Raw genomic sequence first — 22,136 nt, 5'->3', positions numbered from 1 at the left:
CAAAAACAAAAGCAAACCAAAACCTACTTGCAGGTTCTCCTGTCCATGTTCACTGCCTATCTACTTTGATTAGCAAGACTGCTATTTTTCAGGACTTTCCAGGACAAGGCAGGCACTTTCAAACCTTTCCATTTATATTCTAAATTACTTTGTGAAACCTTAAGTTTTATAAACTCTTTTCCTAAAAGGCAACTCAAGAAAATAAAAATGGGTTGGAAAGATGGCTCAGTGGACAAGGTGCCTGCTGTGCGAAAAAAGCAGGAAGATCTCAGTTCAGATCTCTGACACTCATGCAAAAGCTAGGCATGGTGCAAACAGACGTCACACACCTATAACACCAGCCCTGGTGTAGCAGACAGTTGTGCTCAGAAGCTTGCTAGCAAAGCAATCTAGCTAAAAATGGCAAACTTCAGGTCCAGTGACAGCAGTCAAGAAAAACATCTGATGTCTACTATCCTTAAGACCTATGTCATGCAAACCACACGCACACAGATGAACATACACACAAATATGATAAAGCAACAGTCGTAAGAATTCAGCCTTTTCTCTTCATGTATCACAAATGTTAAAAAATAACTCCAGATACCATACCTTGCAGTTTAGCATTATTTTCATCTGCTTTGCAAAGCTTCAAGAGAGATGCTGCATGCTGCTCCAGCATCTGGACATCACTGGAAGACTGAACCACCACCAGAATAAGTATGCATGCATAATTATAAGCTACTGACTTCTTAGACTTGGAATCACTGAAATAAAATAAGGTTTTTAAATGTGGGGTATGAAAGTAATTTTTCAGGAATAATTTTAAACATTTTTTGTATGCTGTTTTAAAGAGATCGATGAAATTTATAATCCAATATTATCAACATCACCTAACTTCTTGAAAATGAAGACTGAGATTTTACACTTCACTTTCGATTCTCCTGAAAAGAGTGTCAGTAACAGCCATCCGTCGGCATCTATGGACTGGTTCCAGGACCCTATAGATACCGAGGCTGCGGAACCACCAGTGCCTTACATAAGTAGCAGAGTATCACATGACACATGCACATCTTCCCATCTACTTTCAGTCCCTTCCACACTGCTGGGATATTTAATAGGATGCAAATACTACACCCTATAGATGTTGCATTGTTTACACAATAAAGGCAAGAAAAAAGCTCGTAGGTGCTCAGTGCCAACAGACAGTCTCACTTTACCATCCATACTAGCCTGAAACTCACTATGTACCAGAGGATTTAGGATGACTTCAAATTCACAGTCCTCCTGCCTCAGCCTTCCAGGTCCTGGGATTACAGGCATGCACTACCATGTTAGGCTCGGATGTACTTCTGCCATATCTAGTTTTTCTCCTTGAGATTTTTCTCCTTGAGACCTAGCTGCCCTCAAATTTACAGGTACACTCACAGTGCTCAAGCAATCTAAGTATTTTTGATAGGTAAGGAGAGACAACTGGATATAAAGACAAACTCATAAACATTACAGTGGGAAGTAAAATTAACAAGAACAAATGAACAATGAAATATTCACAAACATTGCATTAACCATGAGTATTAGGACACATGCTCCATTGACTTCCTTTAAAACCTCATCTACCCTTGAGAATGAGAAGCAAATGTGATCATCTGCTGCCCTCACTCAGTCTTCTGCCACAGAATCATCAAGACACTGCAGCTAGGCAGAAGCCACTACAGTCACCTTTCATAATGGCCAGGACAGGTTACCTGTACGTTACTATTGTGCATGATACTATGGCGATGCCACCCTGAATGTGCCTATCTTGTCTGGTTTTCCAGGATATGAGCGAGGAAGAGAGCAGGTCTCCCTTCTCACACGCTGAAATCCTCGGCCCTATTAAGCAGCTCTTCCATGTCACCATCCCCTTCAATTCCCCACCCAACCAAGCAATCCAAAATCAGAGCACTGTGAATGGTTTACAACAGACAGTAAGAGAGTGTGGTGGTACGCTTAAAGTACGTACCTCTGGGCTTTAGGATTCCTTCTCTACACAGGGATACTGTGCCTGTAACCTTTCTCAATACCGGGAGGAACTGAAACCGGCTGGAAAAAGTTCACGGCATGGCTTACCAGGCACAACGCAGAGATTCCTGTTATTCTAACTCTTAACTAGCAAGTTATGACAAAAGATATATAGATATATATGTGTATATAGATAGATAAGTACAACTTAAGATACACATACATACATCCATACATTACATAAATCCATGCCAAAGAGACTTCTTTTGTAAAGAAACTAGACTACGAGTGACCTAGATTCCTAACATAATTGAGATTTTAAAAAATAAGTAGAAAATTACCCTAGGGCTTCTTTGGAATAGTACTCCATTAGAGTAATGAGACTCTGAAGGTTTTTGTCAAGGCTGAAAACATGGCCAACAGCTGATCTTCCAACAGGATTAAAAGTAATCAAATAAAGATTGTGGAGGGTGCCCAGGAGATCCGAATGGTCAGTTTCCTCACTGGCTGTACAACGCTGAAAATGGCTGAACAGTTCTGTGACGCACTGGAGAGTCTGAGTTGAGTCCTGCAGCCACAAGGCAAAGGCATCGTCAACCCCGTCAGACTGAAGGCCCTCCTCTTCGTCTTGATCGTAAAGGTGGCACAGAGCTCGGATCAACAAGTTTGTTGCTTCATATTCTGACATAAAAAAGAGAAGGCCCTTTTGTGACTGTGCGAGAAACTTTAAAACGTCCTTGGTGGCTTGCAGCACTCCGGGATGGGCACTTGTTATTGGAATCGACAGAAGCAAGGTGACCAACTCCAGGAAGTGATGGCTGTGAAGATACCTGCGGAGGTCAAGTGACACGTGTCAGGGAGCTATAAAGCACTCTTCCTGTCCTCAAACCACAGGACTCTACAAAGTAAACACCTGACTAGCTTTAATTACAGAAACGGTTTTCCCCAGAAATGGAAATAATTATTACAATGTGAGTACCAACTCTCTTCTGTGGTGTCCTATGAAAGCAGAAGTTCTGAATACTCAACAGACCCTCAAGCAATGACTGCAGACAAGTTCTTGCTTTGACTTAACGATGACTAATTCTGACTCTCATTTCTACGCCGCCTACCAATACTCCTTTTCCTCTATGGTCTCACTGTACTTATAGAGTGCCAGTCTGTGTGAACTGGTGTGTCCAGGGAATGTAAGGACTTAGACTTACTGTCTGATATGAGTTAGTATTGCCAGAAAAAGTTACAAATTATAAACTGCAGCATGTAAGTAGTTACTACTAAATATAGAATTTATTTTTGTATTTTTCCCCTCTCTACCAAATCTAAGAACTACTCTTTTATATTGTGAGTCAGCATCTCAGGTTGGCCTAAAATTCACTATGTAGCCCAGGCTAACTTCTAATTCATGGGAATTCTCTGTCTCAGCCCAACCAAGTGATGGGACGACTGGAGTGAGTTGCCAGGCTCTGGCTTCAGAGTTTCAGAACTATTTCTCTTTTAAATATGCGTGTGTGTGTGTGTGTTGTCGTCAGAGAACCACCCAAGAGAGTTGGTTCTCTCCTTCCATTGTATGGGTTCTGGGGATCAAACTGAGGTTGCCAGGATTGGTGGCAAATGCCTTTATTTACTGAGCCACCTACTAGTGAACTGTATATCTTAGTATATAAAATACTTTTAAAAGATTTCTTTTTATTAATTATGTGTATGTATGTATGTCTCTCTAAGTATATACATATGAGTGTCCATATATGAGTTGACCTGAAGGGGTCAGAGCCATTGGGTCCCCTGTGAGATGGAGTTACTGGCCTCTGTGATCCACGTGATAAATGTGGGTACTGGGATTCACTGCAACGGCGGTGTATGCTAGTAAATTCTGGGTCAGTTCTCCAGCCCCTGGTATACGTAAGTTTAGGAGGAGAGCAGTTAAAAAGTACCCACTGCTATAAAACAGACCTAAAGGTTACTCACAACTTTTACTATTGTTTGTTTTTAAACCAGGGTAAAGCACTATAAACCCAGGCTGGCCTGGTACTATGTAGGCAAGGTCAGTCTCAAACGTGGCAATCCTCCTGCCTCTACTTTATGACCCTGGGATTATAATATGCCACCATGCCTAGCTAAGCTCTTCTAAAGCAGGTTTTTAGAAATGATATCTAGAGTTTCAAGGAAAAAAATTTTCCCAAAAATTTTGAAATGGGAAGGACTTTAACAAAGTTTGGCTCAATGCACATTTGCTAACTTTGAGGTAAGAAAGTTTTTTACTTTCTTAAATTTGAAAGTCTGATTTTCACACATGTAGTCACTAAATGGTTTCAGGTCAGAATTTATATTTATCAAAAACTACAACTGACTTTAAATATTTAAGAATAATTTTTACCTTATGTTGTGGGTGTTCTGCTTGCATGTATGCCTGTGTACCATGTGTGTACAGTGCCCACATAGGCCAGAAGAGGCCATTGGACCGTCTGGAACTGGCGTAGCTGATGGTTGTAAGCCACTATTTGAGTGTTCAAAACCAAACCCAGGCCCTCTAAAAGAGGACAAGTACTATTAAGTAATGAGCCATTACTCCAGGCCCTAAAATGAGTTATTTAATCCTTTCACTGCTTAAACTGAGGCTTCCAGAATATTCTTATCATTTTCATGAATATCATGGTACTCATAATAAACACCCTCAGTAATAGCTTTCTACAAACCCAAAGGTAATTCAAAATGACACAATTACCCCCAGTACATCCTTAACTTCCTTACAGACTGTCTACAAAGTAGTTACCACAGCAAGCTATCTCTACAAAGACACACTTACAAGGTAGGCTCTTGGCTAATATCTGCAAACAAGATTTCGGAGTTCTCATTTCCCAAAAGTCAAGGATGGCTCATCATGTCTAAGTTATTTATAATTTATGTAAATATCTGTTTCCTTTCTGGAAGTAGAAAATTCTGAAACACTACAATAGTGAATTGATTCCTGAATGCCAACTAGTTTGATATATGATTTCTACTTTGCAAAGAAATGCACCAAAACAGCATCTATTTTTTTTATTTACTTTTTATTAAAGCTGCAGTGTCTAAGGTACCTTTGTGAACAGTGCCTTGGGCACTTGTTCAGTACAGCTGCACGCCGAGTCCTATGTGTCCTGCTAGAAAATACTAGGGCTGACTTTGTGGATCCTCAAATATATTGTTAGAATTTTTCTATTACTTCAAAGTAATCCTTCCCAAAACACAATGATTCTTTTTCTAAGATTCTCTGACTCCAAATTTATTGATGGGAACATCAATAAAACCACAGTTTCAGTTCTTGCCTTGACTAGAGTGCTCCGAGTGCTTATTCTTCCCACAATCTCTTCTCTGCAGTCTCGATGCTAGGGATGACCCTTCACAGATTCTCCAGAGCTGCACGGTATGTGCTCCCTTCCTGGGACAGACCACTATAATAAGCCAATATTTAACCAGTACCTAGAATCTTCAGACTTGCCTATTTACTGACTAATTTCAGTAACTTTTCTTTCATAATAATCTTGCAGTATAAAATTTTACAACACTATTTTAAGTATATCTACTACTCTAAAATGCTATCTTCCTAATTCTGAAAATATAGCTCAAAGTCCCCAGCATAGTATCCAAGTCCTTTACTCCCTCTGCTCTATCTACCTCTTCCTCAGCAGACGGAATGGGGAGGGATAGCATTTAAAGAGCAGGCAATATTACTGTCTCCTCAGTAACTGTTTGAAAGCAGCTCGTTCTTTCCTTACCGCAATACCTTCTGCCACCATTAGGACACGACTTTATACCTCCCACTTTATTAAAAATAAAGTTGCCAATAACAAATTGCCAAGATTACAAAAGTATTTGCGTATTCACATGATTTCTATTCTCCTGCCAAAGCCAAAGTCTCCCTTTTTAAACTGGACTATTTTTTATGACAGGGCCTCACCAAACAGCCCTGGCTGGCCTAGAACTTGCTATGTAGACCAAACTACCCGTTAAGTCACAGAGATCCAACTGCATCTACCTCCCAAGTGCTGAGATTAAAGGCACAGACTGCCAGACCGGCATGTCTCAAACCCTGTCCCAGCAATCGAGCTCTTCCTCCCACTTCTCCCTCTTTACTGAGTTTTAAAATCTGACATTCTTCCCAGTTTACAAACATGCTTTTCCATTCCAGAAAAATGAAATAAAGAGTTTCCTTTCTGTCTACAACGTGTCTATCTAAATGTTGCCTTACTTCCTCATTTTGTATTTTAAAAGGTCCTCACATAGCCCACACTGGCCTCAAACACTATCCAGTCAAGGATGATGTAAGACTTGTGATCCTCCTGCCTCCACCTCCGAGCGCTGGAATTACAGGCTAAGGATGGAACTCAGCTTCTGTCAGCCAAACACCTACATCCCCGGGCTTGCAGCCTCATTTGCTACTGGCCTTTGAAGCCAGGTGGGCTGGAAGAGCAGCCCACACTGCTTTCCCATCCTCCTCTTCATCATTCGCACCTCATTCCCTTGTACAGGTTAAAGCAAACAAGACGAGAAGCTGGCGTTCCATCCACCATCTGATGTGCACTTCAAAGCACATGCATGACTTCACTCACATCCTCATGTTCTCAGTCTCATGTGCGTCTTCATCCTTCTTCGCTGGCTTTGCTTTGTTGATGAGCATGCCGCCCGCCATTCTCTCCTGCCATTTTATCTGGCTGCCTGCACTCTAAGCACTCTGCTCTGGGCTAACATTCAATCTCCTCAGTGTTCCGCTCTTCCTAGTCACCAGTCTGTGAGGACTGGCAGGGTCTGGCCTAACATGTTTGCTTGGTTTCCTTCAAAGGCTAGACCACAGGAAGAGAAGCCCAGAAGTGCAGAGCAGTCGGGTCTCTCGTGGCCAGTCTAAGAGGGAAAGAGCTGGTGAACGGGGCCCGCCGGAGTCTCTCTGTGAAGTGGGAGGGGAACACGCGTTAGCCAGTTCCTCAGAGCACCCTCAGCGGAATGAGCTCCATATGTCCACACAAGTCTCTAACACTTCCCTTTATTCGCCTTTTTCCTCTCCATCTTCTCTCCTCGAGAACTTCTTCTGCTTGCCAAGAGAAGCTCTCAAACTAGAACCTCACAAGACTCTGGATTTGTTTTAGGAAAGTGAAATAGGACTGCAAAACTTCAGCTAAAACCAGAAATGGCCAAGTACAGATTCTAGCACACAAGTACCCCATTGATTACCAATGCACTTCATCACAAAGAAAGGAAGAAAAAACATCATAGAAATAATAAAAGGCCTGCCTTTTCATTTGTTGTTAGTTCAAAAGTTATAAGCAAAATGCCAGATGTTTCAAAAGTTAAATATTTCAAAAGTTAAAACAAATGTAAAATCTCTTGTGGATTAGTAAAAACCTAATGTGGTTGCATCACTGAATGAGATACTAACAATGACAAAATTCTACTCTCCCATAACTAGAAGGATTGATGACAGAAGCCAGTGGTGACACTGAAGACACACGATCAAGACCACAGAACCACCATCCTAACTATGATGGACAGGAGTGGTCAGGAACCAGGGTCTTATACAGAGCCTCTCCTTACCATGCCAGTCTTTCTACCATGTCCCAGGAGGTCGGCTGCTTTACATTCATTTTACTTACAGACAAGTTAAACTAGCACGGTTATTACTTACTAGCACCTATGTTCCTAACTCAGCTTTAAATACCAACACGATGAAGGCTTACTCAAATAGTAATGTATTTCTGAGTTTACTACTAAATACCTAATCTGAAATATAACTATCCTTACATAATTATGTATTGCATATGAACAGAAAAAATCAAAGTAACAACAGAAGAACAGAAGATCCCTCCACTGATCTGTGAAATGTCTTTCCCAAACCAAGTGTGTCTTACCTAAAGAGAACAGGATATGGGTCATCCCTCTCTGGAGGTCCAGTAATCCGTGCTATTGTTGGGAAAGACTTAACAGGAGGTTGGATCATTGTGTGAGGTGCAGTTTCCATTAGATGAAAAACCTCCTCTAAAAGATTAATAAGCTTTTCTATTTCGCCTTCGCTTATATTTGAGGATTCCAATAGATCCATGTCCATAGAAGCTTCTACTTCATTCTCATAATCTGGGTTTGCTCTCTCCAGTACAGCATCTGTGTCGTGATCAGGCTCGCTGGGGTTGGGAACAGATGAAGTCTTCTCTGCTATATGGTCACCGAGTCTTTTAATCTCTGACAAGACTTCATAGAAATGGCATTTTTGAAGAATAGCTGAGCCAGCAGTGACAACCCTCACCGTCTGATCTAGAAGTATGAGCTCCAGCAGTTTTTGATAGCCACTTTTCTCACTTTGGGTGCTTCTTAAAAAGGCCTCCATTCCTTCGGTCATGCTAATGACACTGTCCAAAGCTTTAAAAGCATTTAACTTAAGGGACGATGAGACATGATCAGCAAATAGGAGATCAAACAATATACTGATCACTCCTGCTTGTAGCAATTCTGTGACTCCTGGAGCCCCACATTCTGCTAATGAGGTCACTAGCTTGGTCCCAGCTTTGAGCTGTCTGACATTTAAGGCTATGGGCTGGCGAAAGGCTACTTGTAAATTTAAAGCTTGCATTGTCCAGTCTACCAACTGGCCAAGGGAGTCTTGTTTTGTGTTCTTCAACTGCAAATAGCTTAATCCTTTTATAATTAAACTTGGGACTTCTTCTAGAGCTGTCACCCACTTTGCGCCCCTGTCTTCGTGATACAGATCTAGCAGCTCAGTTAACTTCAACGAAGCTTCTATTGCCCCTGAATTCTCTTTATCTGGACCCTGATCCTTCATTCTATTGATTTCAATTTCAAAAGTAGTTTTGTATGGGCAGCTGAAATACAAGAGTGGTACCAGCTCCCTGTCATAGGGGTCGTATGTCATAGGAGGAACAGACGCCAGGTCTTCCGGAGTGTATTCAACATCGAAGTTTGGATACTTGAAAGTTTCACGTTCCAAGTCAGCAATCCCATCTTCATCACTGGAGATCTGCTCGTAGCCATCGTCCCCTGAAAATAAGTTTAAACAATATTTGAACACTACATCACTCTTATGACTGCATGAACACTGGCTGATTAATACCCTGGTTTCATGGTAAACCAAGCATTTGAAACTTTGAACGACTGATTTCCTTAAAAAAAAAAAAAAAAAAAATCAAGTTTTGCTTCCCCTCATAACAAGAACTGACAAAACTTACACTCTGTAATAAGATAATTATAATTATGAATAAGCTTACTGACAAATGTCTCCATTATGCACATTGAGCTTTATAATTAATACTGTGATGACACCTTTTCCTGTTGGAATAAAATTAGGAATTCAAAATAACAAAAACAATTCTCTCAGGAGGGAAGAAATTAAGCTTAACCTTCTGATTCATTTAACTTTTCATTATTTTTGGTTTGCAGGTATCTGTGCATGAATATGTGCACATGAGTGCCCAGGGAGGCCAGAGGTATCAGATGTCCATGGGCTGGAGTTACAGGCAATTCTGAGCTGCCCAGTGGGGATTCTGGGAACCGAACTTAGGTCCTTGAAAGAAGTAGTTCATGCTCTTATTCACTGAGTCATCTCACTGGACTCTTCAGGGATTTTTTAAAGTACACTTTTTTATTTATTCATTTATTTATGGGGTTGGGGACGTGTGTCATGGCACATGTGTGAGCTCAGAGGACAACTAGCATGAGGCAGTCATCTGCTTCTGCATATACTGTCTCAAAACAGGGAAGGAGGGAGACTACAGAGATGGCTCAGGTGGTAAAGTGTCTAGCACTCAAGAATAAACTCTGGGTTCTAATAACCCAGCACACATAAAAAAAAAAAAAAAAAAAAAAAAAACTGGAGTAGAGGATGGGGAGATGGTTCAGTGGAGGACATGTAAGAATGAGCACCAGAATCTGGGTATCCGGAACCCAGTAAATGTTAGGGTGCAGTGAAATGCATCTAGAACCCCACCGAGGGTAATGGGAGCAGAGAGACAGGTGGATCTTAGACAGACAGCCTAGCTAAAACAGGTCATAACAATATGACTGCCTACTTATAAAAAAAGTAAACATGTCTAAAGATAGCCCAAAAAGAAAAGGACAGCAACCTACACACAAAACCTTTGACCCAAAATGTGTCCTGCCTACAAGATGTGCAGAGATATAAAGTTTGAGCAGAGAATGAGGGAATGGCCAACCAATGACTGCCCTGAACTGAGATCCATCTCACAGGCAAGCACCAATCCCTGACACTATTAATGATACTGTTATGTTTGCAGACAGGAGCCTAGCACAACTGTCCTCTGAGAGGCTGCACCCAGGAGTCAATGGAAAAAGACTCGTACCTAAACATTAGGTGAAGCTCTGGAGAAGGGAGTTGGGAGAAGGATTGAGGGACTTGAGGACAGGACTCCACAGTAAGACCAACAGAATCAACTAACCTGGACCCCTGGCGGCTTCCAGAGACTGACTCACCAACAAAGAGCAAGAACAGGCTGGACTAGGCCCCTGCACATACGTAGCATATGAGCAGATGGATCTTCATGCGGGTGTCCTAACAACTAACGCAGGGGCTGTCACTAAGCCTGTAGCCTGCCTGGCTGTGGATCGTGAACCCCTAAATGGACAGCCTTGTCAAACCTCAGAGGAGAGGATACACTTAGTTCTGCATCACCTTGACGTGCAAGGGGGGTGTCAGTGGGGGAGTGACATCCAGGAGGAGCTTCCCCTTCTCTTCTGAGAATAGGAATACTCTCACCTGGAACGGGGGAGACGTGCATGAGGGGGTACTGGGGGGGGGATATTGTAAAGTAAATTAATTATTAGTTTTTTAAAAAAACAGTCTCTCCCCCAAAAAAATGTTTCTAGAAAATTACTCCAGTCCTCTCGCCTCTCTTAACATTCTTTGTGCTCAACCCTTAGTAACACACTCATACAAAGATGACTCTCGGGAATTTGACTCTCTAATAGCCCGGATTCACTGCAAGTCAAGTCCCCTGTTCATTCTTGCCGTCTCTGACAAGCTGTCCTCCTAAGAAAACTACTGGATGAAATGCGACTATCTGCGAGTCACACACACACATCCACACATGGTTACTCGGCAATCTGGGAACGGAGGGAGCTAAAAACGGAGCACTTGGAATTTAATGTGTTCGCCTGATAAAATACTGAGGGTGGGGGTTGTTTTAGAATTATAGAGCATCTGTGAGCTCACAAATGATTGCAGTGATCTAACTCATAAATGATTGCAGTGATCTAACTCATAAATGATTGCAGTGATCTAACTCATAAATGTCTTAAAGCTAAGGTAAATCGTCACTCTGTATAAATGTTCAGTATCATATGTCATTTCTTGCAAATTAAGAACTTTTAAAAGATATTAGAGTTAACTGGTCAATTAACTTTTTTTCTTGGTCAATTAACAAAAATTGATCAATTTTTTAAAAGGAAAACTAAAACCTAATCAAAGAATCGTACCACTCAGCCACATGTACTTAAATTGAGCTACCCAGACAAATTTCTGAAAATATCACAGTATTTGTTAACGTATTTCTGCAGTGTCTACTTTATACGTTGGTCTAGCTTATGATAAATCAATGCATACTCTAAAAGCAGCCTATTTTTAGATCCTGCTCCCCTGACAAACACTGATGGTTCCAAAAGTAACTACTCATGCAGAAACCAAATAAAACCTTTCCCCAGGAAATGAGAGAGACAGGCACTTGGGCTAGTTAGTTAGAAAGAGGAGGTGACACGGTCACAAAAAGAAGTTAGGTGATGGGGAATACAGACTGGAGACAGAAACCTCACTTGCTATCAGGGACTGAAGCCAATCTACATGACCCTTAGAGCTCTAACCCACTTACTGCTACTATGAACATCTGTGAGGCTCAGAGCAGCACGCACTTAGTGTCTAGTATTCAAATTCACAAAGTCCTAGCTAAAGTCACACACCTTCACCTTCTTCATCTTCTTCACCCTCCTCCTCTTCATCTTCCTCATCATCATCAGGGATACTGTCCACTGTATGGCAGTCATCCTCATCTTCATCCTCTTCTTCGTCTACATCCACATCATCTTCATCATCTTCTCCCTCTTCCTGCTGTTCTTCTTCGACCTCCCCCTCATCGGAATACTGACCTTCCTGCGGGACGGAATTCCTATCAGGAGAAATGGGCTCAAAGTAATCTTCTCTGTGGGGAACATCTTCTTCTTTGTCACCAGACACTGAAAAAGATGAGATTGAAAGCAGATTATTGAATGGTTTAACTATCATAAGGCAGCAGGACTAGAGCTTCAGCTACATAATACACGTTGGGTGATTTAGCTCATATATGTTCTTTTTAAAAATGGTAGATTAATAACTTGAGACTAATATGGTGACTTATGCTTCTAATCCTAGCACTTGAGAAACAGAAGCAGGGAGAGCAGGTCAAGGCCAGTCTCAGCCCCATAGTAAATCGGAGGCCAACCTAGACTACATGAAACTCTGATTCAAAACAAAACTAAGTCCCACTCATGATATTCATTATATAATTTCATGTACTACCAACTAATAGAATCGACTACTTCATAGTATTTTATGCTCTGTAGTATATGGGAAATTCTTTTCAGTTTTTAAATTATTAAGTGATTTTTTTCCAATACACACTACTTATTTTAACTGCTATATAATAATACATCAATATTCTATTTTTAAAGTAAGCACTGTTGGTATAACTTCAAATTAACTAACATTTTTTAGTAAGTTGTTCTGCCAACAGGAAAAACACAAAGAACCTCTAACAGAATGAGGAAGCCTGGGGAGAGGAGGCAACTATCAAGATTTGATCACCTTAGGTTTTTCTTTAATTGATAAGCACCACTTGAGCTGGACATGGTAGTGTACGTGGTAATCCCAGCTCAGGAGGCTGGGGCAGGCAGATCTTGAGACCAATTTGGTCTGCAGAGTTCCAGCACAACTAGGGCTACACAAAGAAACCCTGTCTCCAAAAATTAAACAAAGTGAGAGAGGCACCACAGATCACTAATGGGTGAGAGGAACTCAGCACAGATTTTACACCTGGCAAAGACATAGGGTCATCCTCATCGTCATCGGGTGGAGGAGGTCCGGGAGGAGTTCTTGGTCCCCGGGGCTGAGGTCTTGGAGGACTTCCATTAAACTGATCTTCTTTCTCACCATCAGCTATAAATGGGAAACAACATGTTCAAATTATTAAAGTATGATGAAATAAACTCATGAAAAATGTTATCATCTGAACTTACCTTCAGAACTGAGTGGTAATATAAGCTTTTCCTGCCTGGAGACTTAAATAAAAAATTGCTGACTAATCTAGAAATCCAGAACTTTTAACTGCCCACACATGAAAATATGATAAGAGTCTAAGACAGTATCCTGGAAACATGAAAACTTAACTCAGACAAGAAAGTAAAGACAAAAGTTCTATTTCATTTTAACTGCCAAAAATTAGAAACTACTCAAAGGTCTTTCAATGGATAAAAAGTTAAATAAACTGTGGTATGGACTGGGGTGAAAATGACAAAGCTGGTTTGAACCCCAGCATCTCAAAAAAAAGCCAGCAAGCACAACGCACGCACACACACACACACACACACACACACACACGCACGCGTATACACATTACACACACACATACACGCTCATATACTCAGACATAAAAATACACAACACACACATGCACATGTATACACACACACACATACACTCATACTCAAGACATAAAAATATGCACCACACACACGCACACACACACACACACACACACACACACACACACACTCACTCACACACACAGCTCTGATAAAGTTAAAAGGACAAACGTAAGGCATGTTCGTTTCTCACAAAGAGCTCACAATCTGGTTTAAAAAGAGAATTGTTTTATCAGTACCGAAAAATAAAGGGTTTTTAAAAAGAAAGAGTAACATCAAAGAGTACCTGGGCTTGGCATATAAGATGAAGCTAAGAGAAAAAATTAATCGGAAGTAGGCACTGTGACGCCTGCCTACAGGAACATGAGGCAGAAAGGAGAGTAAATTAGAGGCCAGAGTGGGCCACCGACTGAGGACGCACACATACACCTATTTTATTTTAGATTGGGTCAATAATAAAGAAAAGAAAGGACAGATGGGAGAAACAAAGAGGAAGAAAGACAGACAGCCCGCCGGCCGCCAGCCCGAGAGCTTTGGGACTGTTTAAAATGCTGTCCAGAACCAGGTGTGGTGACACACACTTAGTCTCAGCACTCAAGGGGGCAGATCTCTGCGAGTTCTAAACCAGTCAGTGCCTGAAAATGCAGGCAAGCAGGCTAACTCTTCAGAAAAATGAAGAAAATAAAATAAAAGTGAACTCTTACTGACAAGGACACTGACAACTATGTCAAATCTGATACAAAGCCAGAGGAAAGAGCAGGAAAGTTCTTTGGCTCAGCTCTTCCTGCTGTAACAGAACACAGCAGTTTCACTGGGGAAAGTAAACCCAACGACGTCTCACCGTGTTTTAGGCTCCTTTTCAGTGTCGGCTGTGGCTGGGGAGGGGGTGGAGGTGGAGGAGGAGGTGGAGGAGAGTCTCTGTCATGGCTTAGCACTCTATCCACCGATCCATATATTGCCAGGGTCAGACAGTTGTACCAGCCTCTTAGCACCAGACCATCAGTATTTACCTGATTTTTAGGAACAGTAAAAGATCTCAAATTAATGTTTTAATATGCCAAAAGCAAAGTGATATTAAACTAGTTTATTGTTCAGCTAAAGTCTTTAAAAGAACTTCAAAAAAACCAAACCAAAACAAAACAAAACAAAAACAACAACAACAAAAAAAAAAAACAAACAAACTGGAGGTTTGGCTCAGTAGTTAAGAGTGTTTGTAGCTCTTCCAAAGACCTCGGTTGAGTTCCCACACCCACGTTAGGAGGCTCACAACTACTAGTAACTCAGGATTCTGAGGGGGTCTGGTGTCTCCTTCTGGTCTCCACAGGCACTGTGTAAAGCTTTAGGTGCACCTACGTATACACCAATAGACACACATACACATAACTTTTTTAATTTAAAGAGTGTGAAGCGATGGTTCATCAGTTAAGCACACTAGCACTGGCTGACCTCAGAGAGAACCCAGATTCTAGTCTACTGAGACTCATCATCTCATAACCGTCTGTAACTCCAGTTCCAGGGAACTGATGCCACCGCATTTGCGTGGTATACAGACACACATGCAGACAAAACACCCAGATGCATCGGTTTTTTTTTTTTTTTCAAGACAGGGTTTCACTGTGTACCCCTAGATGTCCTGGAATAGCTCTGTAGATAATGCTGTCTTCAAACTCACAGAGACCCTCCTGCCTCTGCCTCCCAAGTACTGGGATTAAAGGTGTGCACCACCACTGCCTAGCTCAAAATAAGTATTTTTTAATTAAAATAAGCAAAAATAAATACAAGCACTGCTGACAATGCAAAAGACCAATACTGGTGCTAGTAACCCACAGGCAGACTTTACATGGTCCTCCAGTCTTTTCATGTCCATAGTTGATGTCAACTTTGTTCAAAGTGCATGAACAAGCTCCCAAGCAAAAGAAGAAAACTGAGAATGAACTAGGTGAGTCATGAAAGGAAACAGCCCAACGTCTGTCCTGTCTCCAGAATGACAGAGCTCCATAAACTGTTGAGCACTTCTCTCACCAAAATCAGGGACATACGCTCACAATAGCTAGCCATAAATGAGTAACTCTGACAGGCAAGCTTTCAGCTATAAGCGACATTCAGGTCAATATCTTACTATCTAGCCCACTGACACCCGCCTCACCCCCTGCAGTACTCAATACACTTGTTTTTCTTTTCTTTTCTTTTCTTTGTTTTGGTTCTCAAGACAGGGTGTATCCCTGGCTGTCCTGAAGTCAGCCTCGAACTCAGAGATCGACCTGCCTGGATCTCTGCCTCCCAAGTGTTGGGATTTATTTGTTTGGTTGGTTGGAGAGTTGGTTTGGTTTAGGTTTTGGTTTTTAGAGGCAGGGTTTCTCTGTGTAACCGCCCTGCTTGTCCTAGAACTCACCTTGTAGACCAGGCTGACCTCAAACTCACTGGGATTAAAGATGGATGACACCCCACTGCCTGGTAAACTTGTCTTTCTTTAAAAAACTTTTCATTGCAGAAGATCAAAGATCAGCAATGCCATGAGTCCTCAGTATCTCCTTATAAACTAAATACAACAGTTGACATTTTTATAACTTAACCACTAGCTCCACACAGTACCTAAAGGGTCACAGCAGACAGTGAGTCTGAACAACAGCCTGCTGGACACGGCAGTGTACCTTGTCATCCCAGTGCCTGGCCAGCCTGCTGGACATGGCAGTGTACCTGTCATCCCAGTGCCTGGACAGCCTGCTGGACATGGCAGTGTGGCTGTCATCCCAGTGCCTGGACAGCCTGCTGGACATGGCAGTGTGGCTGTCATCCCAGTGCCTGGTCAGAGGCTGAATGCAGGCCATGGGCAGGATTATGGGGCTGGTGGAAAGACAACTGGTTTTCAGTTCTAATTCTGTCATGGATGTTTTTGGGTTTGTTGGTGGATTAACACACAAAACACATTTGATACTGAAAGTATAAAATTTAGACGTGAGATGGTGTTACACACCTTTACCCCCAGCACTCGGGAGGCAGAGTCAGGTGGTTATCTATGACTGAAGTCAGCCTGGTCCACTCTGGGAGTTCCAGGACAGCCAGGACTACACAGAGAAACCGTCTCAATAGATAGATGGATAGATGGATGGATGGATGGATGGATGGATGGATGGATGGATGGATGGATGGATGGATGAAGGAGGTAGGTAGGTGGGTGGTAGGTAGGTAGGTGGGTAGTAGGTAGGTAGGTAGGTAGCTGGGAAGGAAGGAAGGAAGGAAGGAAGGAAGGAAGAAGGAAGGAAGAAGGAAGGAAGGAAGGAAGGAGGAAGGAAGGAGGAAGGAAGGAAGGATAAAATGTAGTGTGAAGTTCCACAGCCTCTGTTCTGAGCGCTAACTGTACAGAAGTTTACTAAGATATATAGACTTTGGGTCTGCTTAACGTTCACGTGTGATATTTTTATTCATTTTCAATTTTTTAAATAAAAATTGTGTTGTGTTATTTTTAATTAAAGAGCAAAGAAACAACCTCCCCTAGAAACCAAAGCCTTTGACGTCTAAATTCTCTTCCCAGGTCATTGTCTCAGGTAAAGATGAAGTACTGTGTGTCACTGAAGCCCCTTCTGGAGGAACTATGGGATGAAAGCAATCATTAATTTCCTTGATGGACTCTCCAGGGAAATTGGAGAAAAGCTCAAAGATACCCAGGATTAATTAACAACTCTGAGTAGACATCCCACTGCAAGCCGGGTGTGGTGCACACGGGAGACTAGGCAAGAGGTTCAGGAATCGAAAGGCCAGCCTTGGCTACTTAGTAATCCTGGGCTCATCCTGAGTTACATGAGACCCTGTCTTAAAAAAATGAGAATTGGGCTGAAGAAATGGCTCAGTGTTAGCAGCATGTGCTGTTCTTCCAGAAGTACCCGATGCATAACCACCTGTAACTTCAGCTCCAGGGTCCAGTCCTCTCTGCAGACCTACGTGACCAGCCCCACAGTCATGGCTGCCACACATGTACAGATAACACACACAACAAAGACACACACAGACACACAAAATATAATAACATTTTATTAATTTTAAAGAGATTTTATTTTACTTTAATTAGTGTGTCTGCTTATGCATGCGCACGAGTACAGTACTCTTGCAGGTCAGAGGCAACAGATGGGTCCCTCTGCAGCTGGAGTTATGGTGGGCTGTGCCGCCTGACATGGGTGCTGGGAACCGAACTCAGGTCCTCCACAAAAGCAGTACCCACTCTTATCCACTGACACACCTTTCCAACCCCCCAAAATAAAAATAAATCCTTAAAAAAAAAAATATATATATATATATATATATATATGTATATACATATATATATGCAAGCAAAAAGGAATCCTACTGGAAGGAAGATAACAAATGGATGAAGAGGATAAATCTGCATAAACAGGATGCAAATGATTAAACATATATAACTCAGTTAATTCTCAAGCTAAGTGGCCTCACGTTATTTCTCTATTTCAGGTCTTTCATTATATGACTCTAACTACAATGGCACTTGGTAAATAAAGAAATAAAGCAATTATAGATGAATGAAATTGGTGAAAGAATATGAAAAGTATATATTTTAAAAACTTTAATAAGGGCTGGAGAGATGGCTCAGTGTTAAGAGCACTGACTGCTTTTCTAGAGGTCCTGAATTCAATTCCCAGCAACCACATGGTGGCTCACAGTCATCTATAACAGGATCCAATGAACTCTTCTGGTGTGTCTGAGGACAGCTACAGTGCACTCACATAAGGAGAAAATAAAATAAATTAAAAATATAAACCTTTAATAAAGGGTCTAGAGGATGGTTCAGAAGAGCAAGTACTACTCTTGTAGAGGACCTGAGTTCCATTCCCAGTATCCATATGAGGCAGCTCATAACTGCCTGCGAGTTTAGCTCTAGGAAGACCTGGGAACACATAGATAAGCATACCCATGTACAGATACTTACGAATAATTATTTAAAATAAATTTCTTTAAACAACAAAAAACTTTAGCAGGTCATAGAAATACCTAGTAATTAATTACTGGCCTGAATGCTATAAACTTATCTACCCAGCTAAAAGAGAAGCCTTAATGTGCTTATGTGTGTGCACTAAACATATTCCTGTCAGCAGAGGTCAGAGGAGGGCATCAGATCTTTGGAACCAGAGATACAGATGGATGTAAGCCACCGCATGGTTGCTGACAACCAAACCCAGGGCCTCTGTGAGAGCAACAAGTGCTCTTAACCACTGAGACATTTCTACAGGCCCAGGACTTTATTGTTTTAAAACCATACTTTATTTCATGCTTACCACAAAATGATTCAAGTTCTTTGGACAGAGAATAATGGGACTTTAAAACAGCTTATAAATGCAAGACACTGACAATAGATAACATCCTTGGACATGGGGTCCAGCTCTGTGTCACTAACTTACTCAGATCAACAGCTGAACAGAAGCAAGAACATCAGAAACAAGGTGAAAAAGTCACATTGATAATTACCTTCGAGTTTGGTCTAAAGATGATAGACGTATTCTCATCATATTCCAGACTGTGAAAAGGGTAAGAATAAACACAAAGGTTCAAATAATAAATATTACAGATTATGAAGTTCTGGCTGGTAAAAGAGCTGACTGCACAAAGCACTTACTACACCTAAGTCTGCTGACCTGAGTTCAATCTCTGAAACCTACATAAAGGCGGAAGGAAAAAACCAACTCCTCAAAGTTGTACTCTGACCCATACACCCTCAGCAGGGAAATGCACATGGAAAAATACTAAAGCCACTTCTCAAGACAGCACTGTGGAAAGTACCAATGGTGCTGTGCTGGGGTCTCAGCCCAGACAGGCCAGGTTCTGAGCCTGCTGAAGGGTAGCTGCAGGCGTCTAGTGGTGGGTCTTGGGTGCTTTCAGACACGACCTGGGTCTCCACAGATGTATTACAGTGCCCTATGCTTATTATTTTCTCTAATATTTAAGAACTGCTTAAATGTATCCAAAATGTACAGTTACTAAAACAGCTAATAATTTCTCTCTCCCCCTAAGACTGGAAGGGGCTTCTGTTGTTCCTACGTAAGCTAGAACTATAGTAAACAATTTCCTACACTCTATAAACTGCTACAACGTTATTAGTAATAATCTTACAACCATTTCCCTCCAAAATCTGTTTTCATCAGCTCAGTATACTGCATTATTTTAGGTATTTTCATTATATGAAATCTACCATGTCAGTCAGGGACTTTATTTAAGTGTTCATTTGGCAGCAGAACTTGTACAGTTTTTTAATAACGAAATTAATGAGGAAAACAGTTTTCACCAGTGTTTAGTTTTATATTGAGGTACCTGAGTAAGAGTAAAATAATATAAAAAAAAATACTTTTTCGGGTTTTTCTATTTTTTTTTTTTTTTTTTATTAACTTGAGTATTTCTTATATACATTTCAAGTGTTATTCCCTTTCCCGGTTTCCGGGCAAAATCCCCCTCCCCCCTCCCCTTCCTTATGGGTGTTCCCCTCCCAACCCTCCCCCCATTGCCACCCTCCCCCCATAGTCTAGTTCACTGGGGGTTCAGTCTTAGCAGGACCCAGGGCTTCCCCTTGCACTGGTGCTCTTACTAGGATATTCATTGCTACCTATGGGGTCAGAGTCCAGGGTCAGTCCATATATAGTCTTTAGGTAGTGGCTTAGTCCCTGGAAGCTCTGGTTGCTTGACATTGTTGTACTTTTGGGGTCTCGAGCCCCTTCAAGCTCTTCCAGTTCTTTCTCTGATTCCTTCAACGGGGGACCTATTCTCAGCTCAGTGGTTTGCTGCTGGCATTCGCCTCTGTATTTGCTGTATTCTAGCTGTGTCTCTCAGGAGCGATCTACATCCGGCTCCTGTCGGTCTGCACTTCTTTGCTTCATCCCTCTTGTCCAACTGGATGGCTGTATATGTATGGGCCACATGTGGGGCAGGCTCTGAATGGGTGTTCCTTCAGTCTCTGTTTTAATCTTTGCCTCTCCCTTCCCAGCCAAGGGTATTCTTTTTCCTCATTTAAAGAAGGAGTGAAGCATTCACATTTTGATCATCCGTCTTGAGTTTCGTTTGTTCTAGGGATCTAGGGTAATTCAAGCATTTGGGCTAATAGCCACTTATCAATGAGTGCATACCATGTATGTCTTTCTGTGATTGGGTTAGCTCACTCAGGATGATATTTTCCAGTTCCAACCATTTGCCTACGAATTTCATAAAGTCGTTGTTTTTGATAGCTGAGTAATATTCCATTGTGTAGATGTACCACATTTTCTGTATCCATTCCTCTGTTGAAGGGCATCTGGGTTCTTTCCATTTTCTGGCTATTATAAATAAGGCTGCGATGAACATAGTGGAGCATGTGTCTCTTTTATATGTTGAGGCATCTTTTGGGTATATGCCCAAGAGAGGTATAGCTGGATCCTCAGGCAGTTCAATGTCCAATTTTCTGAGGAACCTCCAGACTGATTTCCAGAATGGTTTTACCAGTCTGCAATCCCACCAACAATGGAGGAGTGTTCCTCTTTCTCCACATCCTCGCCAGCATCTGCTGTCACCTGAGTATTTGATCTTAGCCATTCTCACTGGTGTGAGGTGAAATCTCAGGGTTGTTTTGATTTGCATTTCCCTTATGACTAAAGATGTTGAACATTTCTTTAGGTGTTTCTCAGCCATTCGGCATTCCTCAGCTGTGAATTCTTTGTTTAGCTCTGAACCCCATTTTTTAATAGGGTTATTTGTTTCCCTGCGGTCTAACTTCTTGAGTTCTTTGTATATTTTGGATATAAGGCCTCTACCTGTTGTAGGATTGGTAAAGATCTTTTCCCAATCTGTTGGTTGCCGTTTTGTCCTAACCACAGTGTCCTTTGCCTTACAGAAGCTTTGCAGTTTTATGAGATCCCATTTGTCGATTCTTGATCTTAGAGCATAAGCCATTGGTGTTTTGTTCAGGAAATTTTTTCCAGTGCCCATGTGTTCCAGATGCTTCCCTAGTTTTTCTTCTATTAGTTTGAGTGTGTCTGGTTTGATGTGGAGGTCCTTGATCCACTTGGACTTAAGCTTTGTACAGGGTGATAAGCATGGATCGATCTGCATTCTTCTACATGTTGCCCTCCAGTTGAACCAGCACCATTTGCTGAAAATGTTATCTTTTTTCCATTGGATGGTTTTGGCTCCTTTGTCAAAAATCAAGTGACCAGAGGTGTGTGGGTTCATTTCTGGGTCTTCAATTCTATTCCATTGGTCTATCTGTCTGTCTCTGTACCAATACCATGCAGTTTTTATCACTATTGCTCTGTAATACTGCTTGAGTTCAGGGATAGTGATTCCCCCTGAAGTCCTTTTATTCTTGAGGATAGCTTTAGCTATCCTGGGTTTTTTGTTATTCCAGATGAATTTGCAAATTGTTCTGTCTAACTCTTTGAAGAATTGGATTGGTATTTTGATGGGGATTGCATTGATTTCGACAGACTAAGAGAAGTCATGAGCCAAATGGACTTAACGGATATTTA

General features: G+C 41.6%; 1 protein-coding gene across 3 annotated transcripts in view; it reads right to left on the bottom strand.

Moving 5' to 3' along the window:
- Window positions 1-22,136, bottom strand: part of Virma (vir like m6A methyltransferase associated) — a 67,589-nt gene that overhangs the window by 28,442 nt on the left and 17,011 nt on the right. The window contains 8 exon segments of one of the 3 annotated variants that reach the window (NM_001107915.2): window positions 592-746; window positions 2,322-2,810; window positions 4,355-4,507; window positions 7,857-8,997; window positions 11,926-12,198; window positions 13,034-13,156; window positions 14,483-14,651; window positions 19,117-19,165. In NM_001107915.2, coding sequence (NP_001101385.1) covers window positions 592-746; window positions 2,322-2,810; window positions 4,355-4,507; window positions 7,857-8,997; window positions 11,926-12,198; window positions 13,034-13,156; window positions 14,483-14,651; window positions 19,117-19,165 — 2,552 coding nt within the window. 3 annotated transcript variants of the gene reach the window in all.

This window comes from Rattus norvegicus, chromosome 5, assembly GCF_021556685.1.
Source record: "Rattus norvegicus strain SHRSP/BbbUtx chromosome 5, alternate assembly SHRSP_T2T, whole genome shotgun sequence".
NCBI lineage: Eukaryota > Metazoa > Chordata > Mammalia > Rodentia > Muridae > Rattus > Rattus norvegicus.
This window is presented reverse-complemented; position numbering and strand designations above follow the sequence as displayed.